Source organism: Vigna umbellata, chromosome 4 (assembly GCF_029865625.1).
Source record: "Vigna umbellata cultivar VRB3 chromosome 4, Vumbellata_1.0, whole genome shotgun sequence".
Classification (NCBI taxonomy): Eukaryota; Viridiplantae; Streptophyta; class Magnoliopsida; order Fabales; family Fabaceae; genus Vigna; species Vigna umbellata.
The window spans coordinates 36,120,706-36,131,926 of record NC_142168.1 but is presented as its reverse complement, the minus strand read 5'-3'; the positions used below and the strand labels follow the sequence as shown (position 1 = coordinate 36,131,926).

General features: G+C 36.4%; 1 protein-coding gene across 5 annotated transcripts; it reads left to right on the top strand.

The window, feature by feature from the left end:
• The first annotated feature begins 2,245 nt into the window (after nucleotides 1-2,245).
• LOC124822252 (zinc ion binding/nucleic acid binding/hydrolase) lies at nucleotides 2,246-10,828 on the top strand. Of its 5 annotated transcripts, none has more exons than XR_015785964.1 (16): nucleotides 2,246-2,472; nucleotides 2,552-2,660; nucleotides 2,744-3,186; nucleotides 3,264-3,368; nucleotides 3,900-4,158; nucleotides 4,243-4,305; nucleotides 4,592-4,666; nucleotides 4,784-4,905; nucleotides 5,751-5,821; nucleotides 5,902-5,989; nucleotides 6,080-6,220; nucleotides 6,291-6,511; nucleotides 8,420-8,693; nucleotides 8,820-9,053; nucleotides 9,689-10,292; nucleotides 10,491-10,828. XR_015785964.1 is itself a non-coding variant. In XM_047294247.2 (15 exons), exons 1-15 carry the CDS (start codon nucleotides 2,251-2,253, stop codon nucleotides 10,121-10,123), a joined length of 2,787 nt encoding a protein of 928 aa, XP_047150203.2. In that variant the 5' UTR covers nucleotides 2,246-2,250; the 3' UTR covers nucleotides 10,124-10,828. The 5 variants fall into 5 exon arrangements, 2 of the variants coding, with proteins under 2 accessions (XP_047150203.2, XP_047150202.2); XR_015785963.1 differs by having other exon boundaries at nucleotides 10,485-10,828; XR_015785962.1 differs by having other exon boundaries at nucleotides 10,374-10,828.
• Nucleotides 10,829-11,221: the final 393 nt, after the last annotated feature.

The following is an 11,221-nucleotide window of genomic DNA, read 5'->3' as shown; positions in this document are numbered from 1 at the left end:
GTACTGGTTGTGTAAAACGTATGAAATATATGAATTTTGAGTGTGCCTGAATAAGTATAGTTGCATTGGATGTATATTATGAATGTTGTTTGAACCGTATGCAGAGAATGAGATGTATGATTTGGAATATGATTGAAATTCTGGATGATTTGGAACGATAATACTTGGAACTGGATGTTGATGATGATATGTTTGAAACTGGAAAATGGAAGATTCTGTATTGATGAAATGATAATATGAATTCTGTAATGTATGAGATTTATGTTAAAGAAAAATTCTAAGTTATGGATCGTATGAAAATTTTGAAGTTAATGTGAATGAAAAATCTGGAAAATCTGATCTTCTCTGATTGATGATGTACGCTCGTCATCGAACGGTCTTATACCGTTCGGTTTCCCTGGAAAATAACTTAGAATAAGAATTCTTTCATTTGGAGAGGATTCTGATTGAGAACGAGCGTTATTTGTGTGTAGAGCTAGTTTTGAGCGTTCGGCTCAGCTTAGAGTGTCCAATCATTTAAAATAAATTGAAGAGTATTTAGGACGCTCGGTTTTGTTACCAGCGTTCGTCATAAGCAGCGCTTAGTATTAGACTGAGCGTTCGTCCAAATGAGCTCTCGGTCTTAGATTGAGCGTTCGTCCTAGTTAGCGTTCGGTCTGATACTGAACGTTCGTTCAAATGCGCGTTCGTTCTATTTTGGTGCTCGGTCATTGACCTGGCGTACGTCCTAAGGAGGGTTCGGTTTATACTGAACGCTCGTCCTTATTATTGCTTCGTGAGTGAACGTAACTAGCGTTCGTTCAAAATTCTGAATTAACGTTCGGTCATTGACTGGCAGTGTTCGTTTCCGAATTTAATAATGCTCTGATTATTCTTTGAATATATTTAAAATGTGTTTGTCCTTTTTATTTAACCTCAAGTCTTTATACTTAGAATTTTCCTAAGTATTACTCTGATCTTCTAGACTCAGTCTCAATTAAATTACTCATTCGTTTTAACGTTCGTGAATGGATAATGATTCGTTTCTTTTGTTCAGAAACGTGATTGCAGTGTACTGTAATACATTCATCCTGATCTATTAAGTGAAAAACTTTTGTTTAAATTAAGAGAGTGGAACACAGAATGGAAATCTGAATAAGAGGAATGGATAATAATGTACGAATGACATTGTGAATGAATTTTTATTGGATTGGATTGTGAACGAGCGTTCCAAGGAGGAACGTCTCCATGATGTGAATGTGAGAAGTTATGTAGTATGACCATGGTAAAGCTGCTGATGGCTGTTCATCCTGATATTCCGTGAGTGCTCATCCTCATGTAGAGGGGAGTAGGTCATGCGTGGGAATGGCAGGAGGCCCTAGTCCTACTGAGTACTTTGGACTGATAGGGTTAACCTCGGGTGGCAGCTGTTGAGGGCATCCCAGTTACTACACCACCCGGGTGCAAGAACGCCTGTAGATACATGGCTTCATACAGTCCGGACAGTCGTCATTTATGAGAATTTGGATGAGTTATAATATGCTTTGTGTATGTACTGTTATTGATTTGTACGATTGATTTTATATGTTAAAGTTTATGTTGGTGGTATGAATTAAATTACCTAAGCTTACCCTTGCAATTTCCTTGTGTTGTCTACTGTTTTTGTATGTCCGTCTTGTCAATGCAATGATCATCCGTTGTGGATGTGAGCAGATGGTGAGGCACCCCTTGAAGCAATGCTGGAAGAAGAAAATTTGGAGGATGCCAACTTGGTAGAAGTAGAGGTTAAAGCTGAACAGTAGAGTGTTCGTTCTTTAGAAATTGCTAGCGTTTATGTGCTGTATTTTGAGACGTTCGGTTATTTATTTTGTAAAGCCGTTCGTCCAGATTTTTGAAGCCTGGTAGTTAGAAAACTGAACGCTGTAAAACTTTGTACGTTCGGTTTTTATTTTGAGCAGCTGTTGTAAATATTAAGACTGCACTGTAATTTCTGTAAATGTGATTAGTTCTGATTAATAGTAATTACTATTTATTGGGATGTTACAGTTTTTGTTGTGTAATAAAATATTAAACATACAAGCATAATCGTGTTTTCCCTCATATATATATATATATATGTGTGTGTATATATTTATTGTCGTATAAATAAAATATGTAAAATAACATAAATGTATCATATTATCATATTATTATAAAAAAAATTAAAACAAAAGAGAGTGGGGAGACTTCAATCAATTTCATTTAATTTACTTTTCATGAATGACAATAAAGATGGTGAAAATGGCGGGAGATTTAAGGGTATGGTTATTTTTCCCTCTCTTTCCCTTTGTGCAGCGTGCAGTAGTGACATTAGAAATGGTGCTCACAGGCAGAGAAAGCTTGATTCGATTAATTGGCAGACGGAGGCGCTTCCTCCCCAATCGCCGCTCTATCCTCTCCGATCCCATCCCTGATCCTAACCCTAACCCTAACCCGAACCCCAGCCCGAATCCGGTATTGCATCGGATCTTTTTCAATCTCTTTCTTTGTGCTGATGTTTTGAGTGACACATTCTCATCGTTTTCATTTTCAGGTTGTTGAACAACCGCCGCAGCAACCAGATCAAAGCGGCGACGTACAGTGCCCTGTTTGCGGCCGCAACCTTCCCGGTGATGATCACAACCGCATAAACTCTCATCTCGGTATGTGTGCACGCTATTCACGTTGATATTCTTGCTTACATCAGTGTTTCTTTAAACTCTCTCATCTCGATTTTCACTCTCAGATGTGTGTCTCTCTCAATCACAACCAAAACCGGCAACAAAACGAAAGCTTTCCCAACGCACCCTCCTTGAGTTAAACTTTTCCCCATCCAATTCCAAACCTAAACTCCAGAGTCTCTCTCACGAATCTAACAGTGCCTCCTTCCTTCCTCTTCCAAATAACGGCTGTGAAGAAGAGGAAAATTGCGATAAACAAGAACCGCCTGAAAAACACGAGACTGGAGTTAATTCTACACTTGTTGCCACTTCCTCATCTTCCTCGCCTTCCTCGCCCCTGAACAGTGGGGTGCCTGATGATTCTAAACCAGTTGATGTGCTTGGTGCCACGCTTGAAACTTTCATCGTTGGCCGGAGGCACGCTGATAATCCAGACGAAATATGTGCTGGAACCGCCATATCTCTTTTGAGGGACCCTCAAAATGTTAAGGACCCCAATGCCGTTAAGGTTTGTTTCTTTTCCCTCTATAATAGTGGTATCTTCTGTTTGTAGTTTGAAGGAGCTCATTGTTGCTCTTGGTTCAGGTTGTTTCTGGGGATTCTGCATGCTGTAAGTCGTTAGGTTTTCTTCCCCGCCATCTAGCCCAGTACCTATCTCCTCTTATTGATAACTATGGCCTTGGATTTCAGGTATTCAAAATTTTAGACTGTTCATGAGTTGTTATGTATTAATGTGCCTTTGTCACTTCACTTTTTTCTTTTAGTTGTGTCAATTGGATTATTGAAATAGAAGGTACTTGAAGAGTTGATTCTTGCATTATGTGATATATAGAATATATCAATAATTGATAATCGGTGGCTGAAGTTTCATTGGATGTATATGAGATTAAAGGGATTTTGCAGGTGGTTTCAAGGTTAAATTTGTGATTCTTGTTGTTCTGTGGACAAAGTAAGTTTAGCGTTTTGGGTTTGACAGCATATAAAAGAAACTAAAGACATTGTAATATAACCCAATAAACCACCTATTAGTAATGACTGACATTCTTCTAGAATTTTTGGATAAGTGCTCTAATTACGTTCTTTTGAAATTACTGGCCCTCTTGTTTAATTTACTCATTTATTCTAAAGATCACTTGACAATTCTTCTAATTACTCAAAAGATTGTGGATTAAGCAACTTAATACTCAGCCTCATTATTTTTCTCTTTGGAACTTGTTCCAGGGGCATGTTACTTCTGTTCCAAAACATTCTCTCGAAATCGTGCCAATTCAGGTTACGTGTCACAAAACGGCAAATGGTGAAAGCAAGTACGCTGATGAGACATTTATATGCTTATGGAAAAATGTTCAACACGTTGTTAAATTTGAAAGAAGGAATCCTCCTTCAACTGTAAAGTATCAGCTGAATTTTTTTCTTATGCTACAAGAAGCGTTAAGAAATAATATTCACCTTTTAACTGAAGATGAGAAAACCTATATGGGTATTAATACTCTTGACTTTTATTTTATTTTAAATTCTTAGTCAGATATTTTAAACAATGTCTCATCTATGGATGATTGGACAGATTCATTCACTTTACTCTCAAATGAAAGTCAGAGGCTTTTTATCCGGCTATACACTAGAAAAGGTTATTTAAATTTCATACTTATTTTAAATTCCGGTTGTCTTCCATCGGGCACTAAAACTTATGTCACATCACTAATGTTGATGCTCTTATTATTCATGTCGTGACAGTCCCACTCGTCTCTGAAATAAATGCTTCTGTTTGTATCCAAGTAGAGATCTTTTTGTGCCACTTGTTATGAGAGAATATGCCTATTGTTTAAAGTGATTTTCTGAGCTGCCTATTAATCATTTTTGAAGTTTTTGTTGATTTCGAATTGATAAATTTTTTATATTGGGTTCTCATGAAGGACCTTGGTTTCGCATGTCTAGCATTTCATATTCTGAAATAGTGGATACTCAAAAGGCAGTGAAGGAACTTGCTGGTAATTCAATATAATTCGTAAGGTTCATTTCTTCTTTCCATGCAAATATGATTTGATCTTTTGCTATTAAATCTGATTCCTCCTTTGTAACCTGTATCTTTGGTATACATGTTGCAGATAAAGAATACATACATTTTATTGAAGATGCGAATCAACTATGTATGAGTGATGTGAAAGATATCTTGAATGTCCTCAATGTTTCTGAATTGCGTGAAATTTGGAGCATTTCACTAAAAAAGGTAAGAATTAATTGCTTGTTTTAGGACTACACACACACATAATGTTTTTCTTAGATTTTTCTTATTAATTTTTATAGTAGGCAGTTGGTCGTTGTGTGCAAGTTACCTGTGTATCAATCTCTTTCTGCTATTAAATAATAGTTGTATCCTCTGATACACATTAAGTGATATGAAATTGCCTGTTCTGAAATCTGTCATGGTCGAATTTATTGTTTTCTGAAGGTTCTGAGTTTACCGTTTGTTACTTTGCTTCCAAAGAAGTTAAGGGCAATGACATTAGTTGATGTTCAGTGTCTACCTATTAGGTTATTGCTTCTTCTTTTTTGTTTCTAAATTAAATGACTGCATAAGATCGTTGCCTTTAAGTGTTAGGAAAATTGATTCGGGAGGATTTGTGTTGATTTGATTTGATCAGTTACAAAGCTTATCTTATTGCAAAATGTTGTCAAATGGATGGTTTGTACTTATTGGGTCGATTGTGCAATCTCTTTTTTTTGTTTTGGTTTACCTTTTTTTTCTTAGTTTGTTATCCTTATAGGAGTGCATCCTGAGCATAATGTGTATTTTGTGACAAGTGAATGGAGCTTTTTGGATGGATCCTTCTAAATTTGGTTGTATCCATTGTAGAAGTTCCTAGATTGAATATTGGCTTCTGATGACTACATAGTAAGAGGGCTGTGTGGACAGATACGGGCCAAACAATTGAATATTTTTTGTTTCTCTATACAAACCTAGATGTTAAAAAATTAATTAGGTAATGCATCTGATGTGTGTTATTTGCTGTCTCCTTGTCAGCTTTCTTATGAACTAACTATTAAATGTAGTATATTCTATTAATGTTCTAGGGTGGTGGTCATGGGTTGAAGAAGCAGCATCTGATTTCATCCATTATTTCTAGTGACGCTGGTGTACCTTGGTATTAAACTTCTAGTTGTGATTTTATAATTTGTGGAGTCAAATATGTTTTATTTAATATTTGCTTCCCGTTGAATGCAGGTCACAATTATCAACTATGATTTTGGAAAGATCTAGTTCTTGTATTAGGATTTCATCAAAATCTGAGTCTCTTATGTGGCGTACTGAGGTGCCTCTTTGATCTCTGCTAATTTTGATTAAAGGATTTATTCAAATTGGGTAATATTTAGGTCTGATGTAAACAATATTCCTTTTGCAGAGACTTTTCTTCTTAAATGGAGAACAGGATCTGTCGTCCTTTCTACTTGTGGATATGGGAAAAATTAAGTATCCAGCTTACAACTGCATAATATCAGAACCAATTTTCTCAAATCGCAGGAATCTGCTCTCTTATGAAGAGGTACATATCCAAGTTCAGAGGTGTTAGTGGTCTTCCGTTCCTTCTTCCATATATGACATTAGGTTTTCAGGCTATTGAAGTGGCACAAATTATGGATGAAGCTCTTGATACAAATAAAATTGAAGTGGTATTAAGGTGCATAAAGCTAGCTGAATCCCGTGTATCTACTGATTTTTCTGACCGGTACTCAACTTCTGAATCAGTATCTTCAATTCAGCACTTATTTACAGCATCATGGGTATACTCCAAAGTGGTCACCGTGGGGATTTCTTTCCTTGAGCAGGAGCGCAGGTAGTTTTGAGGTTTATTAGCAAACCCTTAAATCTTGTTCAAATGGATACATAACGGCATCAAAACCTATACGATATGTAGTAAACATGTACGAGAGTGAAGTCTTTAAAATTCATGGTAAAAACGTTTTGGAGCTTGTGTAGTATGGTATTATTACTATCAGTTTTAGGAACGGCAATCATAAATCAGTGGGGCAGTAGAGTTATAATAAATCGATGCAAATTATCCTCAATTATTTATCTACTGTTCCATCCACTCGACAAGGACTCACTTTTAAGTCTAGTCTACTTACTACCTACGACAAAATTGGATGATGGTATTTTAGCTCTTAACGGTTTCTGGTTTTAGAATTTATTAGATCCTTCCATGGATGACTGTATCTAGCACTATAATGCTCTTTAGTTGTGAACTATCATAGTTTAACTAACTATCATAGTTTGTTTAACTATGAAACCCAGATAGTTAAATCCTAATAGATACGAGGATATGGGAAATCCTAAAAAACCAACACATGATATGGCTTACATACATTTAAATGTATTTATTCTAGAATTTACACAACAATAGCGACTTCTTCCCCAATCTACTTCAACCACTTTTCTTTCTATTTACTCGACAAACAGTTTCTGTAAAATAAAAAATAGTAAGATCAATTCCTTGCACCATAGTTGTTATAAAGTGGATAATGTAAACATAAAATCTAGTTGAGTTTCTCTTATTACTACAGTTGCAGTGAAATACAAAATCAGAGGAAGACGATTTTCTTCAATTACACAGAACAGAACTGATACAAACCCAATTGTACAAGCCCTAATGAATCTTGTTGCGTGAGCTAGTGGCCAAAACAGGATTCATTTGCTGCAACCTGTGAGCACTTAGTAGTGATGTGGTACTTTTCAATACCAGAAGTACTGCAAACCCCAATCTATAGAAGAAGAAACCCATTTTGCTACCGGTTGCCCATGCCATGAATAGTACAATCTTTGACATTAAGTCCCACAAGTATTCGAAGCACTATTTTGTGGCCAATCTCCTTTTTGTGGATCTAAGACTTCTATGTGAGAAGTGTCGAAATAGCTGTGAATATGTGAAATAGAGTCAGCAGTCCAGCTCACATTGTTACAGTGGAAACAATTTGAATGTGTCCTATGTGATGGGTTTTGCTGTATCTATTTCCTTGAAGCTGTATGAGTCATGTTAGATCCCTGTTTCTTGTTACTAATGATGTGGAGAAGTAGAAGCTAGAATAAGTGGTGGAACCGCGATTGAATGTTTCTTACAGCCCTAGTGGCACCAATATCTTATGCTTCTTTAAGTAATGATTCGGGCAAAGCCTTTGATTCTGGTGATTACTGCCTTTAAGAACCAATTGGAAATGTGATGATTGCTAGTTCGATGATGCTCTCTTATGTTATATTTATGTTGAAACTGGTCATACGAAGTATTCAAACAAACCTGTTCTAAGCTGCCTGGTCTATTTTCTCTAACCACTAGCACCATAAAATCTGGTCAAGTGTGATGATCATACGATTGCTATATCAACTTATGAGTACTATGATGCAAAGTTTCAGGTCTCTTCAGGGTACACCTCATTGCTTTATTTGCCTCCTGTTTACTTATTGTCATTGATTTATCGACTCTAGTTCTGCACAACTCATGTTCCTGCACCATTTCCTCCTCAGCCTCAACAATAGATTTTATCCATATTTACTGAGTGAAATAGCGTCACATATAAAAGATGAACACTAGATCTAGCTCCTAATGGAATGAACTCCAATAATGTTACGCCTCCATACAGCCTTAACTCTAAGGATGTTAAGTAAGCATGATTTTCATTTATTTAGAAATAGATGGAGCATATGTATTTGCTTACATGGGTTCATGGAAGAACTGACATTTGTTTCTCAGGTACACTGACGCAATTAATTTGCTCAGATGGCTGCTAAATGTTTTCCCTTCTGATTTAAGAAGAGGATATTGGACACTGAGGTTATCAATTGATTTGGAGCACCTGGGCTTCATTGATGAGAGTCTCCAAGTATCTGAAAACGGGTTGCTGGATCCATGGGTACGTGCTGGTTCAAGAATGGCACTGCAAAGGCGGGTTCTTCGTCTAGGTAAACCACCAAGGCGCTGGAAAGTTCCTAGTTATTCTAGGTCTGCACTGCAGAAGATCCCTCAGGTAAATTGCTTATTGTTTTATGATTCATTGATTCTTACCTATAATTTGCTTGTGTCCTACTCTCTTCAAATTAACATTTCTGATTTTCTTTAACAAGGCCTTCTCATTGTGGTTGTAATGATTCAGGTTTTTGTTCAAGGGAGACCATTGAATTCTGATTTGGGAGGAAAGAGTAGGTACTACAATGAAGAGGGGAAACAATGTGGAGTGGAAGAGCTTGCTTTGAATTACTATGCTAGGGATGGAGGTGGATGGCAAGGTGTTCACGCAGAGAGTGGGATATGGTTAACCATTTTTGGGCTACTTATGTGGGATGTCATATATGCTGATGTACCAAATGTCTTTTATACTAGATTTCAGGTACATTTTATTCAGTTAATTAACCCTCCCGTCTTTCTCAGCTTTCAACTTTGTGCTGCATTACTATATTTCGTGTACGATGTCTTGGAGATGTAGAATAAAATTTCCACAGCAGTTTCAACTATAAATAGATTGTTGACAAAGGTCATTATCAAGTTTTGCTTTTCCCTTTTTTACCTGTCTCTAGTTCCCTTTCCATTGTTACTCTACGTTACCAGTTTGCTGAGCCTTTTTCACCTGTGCTCGAGTTCACAATCTTAAGTTGTCTTACAAGTCACTTCTCAGAAGCTGCTTCAGGGAAGCCTCGTTGGCTCCTCCTACCTTTAAAATTAAAGCTTGACAAATTAAGGGATAGAGGATTTTTTTCCTTTCCATGGACTTCTAATTAAGGGCATAACTGTTACCATCATCCATTATGAATCTGATTATTTTCATGGTTATTTTGTTATGGTTTAACCGAAGACATTAGTTTAACTGTGTAATGCTAGAATTACCACTTTATGTTGATTATTTGTACTTTTGCCTTTTACTCAATTAGGGTTAAAAAAATATTGTTAGAAGACTCGTATTTAGTGTTTGTTATGAACAGACATATTCATTCATTGTAATTTTACTCATTGGTCTTGAATTTACAGAATGCTCCTTTAGATTTTGGTACTGATGGTTTTTATACTTCAAGAAAGAGTGTCATAGAATCCCATCTGCAGCAGATTCGTGATGGCATGGCCGAGGAGTTTCTTATTAAGTCATGGGAAACACATTTTGGAACAGCATGTAGAGGAGTTAATTGGGACTCCCATTCTTTGGATGAGCTTCGCGCTGCTGTTACTTGTGTTGGGGGCACTTGTTTGGCATCTCTCTGCCAACTTCTGGCTCAAGATTATCGGAGCTGGTCTAGTGGGATGCCTGATTTGCTGCTATGGCGTTTCCATGGAGAATACAGTGGTGAAGCCAAGCTTGTTGAAGTTAAAGGCCACAATGACCGACTCTCCGAGCAGCAGAGAGCATGGCTATTGCTGCTTATGGATTGTGGATTTTCGGTTGAGGTTTGTAAAGTGAAACCGTTGTAAGTTGCTTATTATTACTACTCACGTTGAAGTTTACTCTGGTACATTTGACGAAGTTCATTATTCATTTACAAGCAATACTCTTGGAAAGAAGAGGAACGGTTCTATACGACATATGAACTACTCTACTCTTGACCGAAAGTAGTAATAGGTGCCCAGCCAGAAGAGCAGGGTATTTCTTCTTTCATCCTCATGGTTACTTCTTATATTTATTTTTAGATTGTCCAATCTGAAATATATTTTTTAATTTTAGATTGTCCAATCTAAGGAAGATTTTCTGATTGAAAAATCTGATAGATTTTTGAATTTTATAACCTGGAATCCAATCCATAAACAATTTGGACATTTTCCCACAACTATAAAGGTGCAGGAAGGAAGTATAAAGGTGCTATACGAAATTGTAGAGAAGCAAATGCCAACAGAGCCAATGAACCATTGACGCAGAGAGATTGAAATACGTTCATGCAGTAATTCTTGTTGCTGATTCTTCATCTAATTATGCAATTATTTTTGCTCTAACTGATTCGTCATTTAATTATTCGGTTCCGTGCCTTATCAAGTATTAACTTTATGTATGTTAGGGAGATTACTCTGGTAAATTAAAGTATCATTGTCCATAAATGAAAATAAATAGTAATGTCAAGATCAATCGCACGAGCAATGTAACTGGAACAACCCCACCAACACATAAGAAGTGACCCTTTTCAACTCTTTTGTCTTTGTCAAAACTCTGTAGCACAGCATAGCATAGTAAACATCCTTTACGTATGCCATTCCGTCTCTGTTAAGGTTTGTTCATTTGATAGGACATATCCCTGATGAGTGAAGTGAATGTATATTTGTCGTGTCCATTAAAGCTTGCAAGCTACATTCCTCTTTTCTACAATTAATAATATCGTTAATTTAAATTCTATTTTTAAATATTCGATCAAATAATATAAGTACTAAGTTTTCAAATAGTCTGACAACACTTTCTGACGAATGAATCTTTATTTTGTTACATAAATGCATCTATTTGCACTACTAAAGTAAAAACATTTCATTAATACATTCCACAATAAGAAAAAGATACAAAAAAGAATAAGCAGTTTATGTACTCTC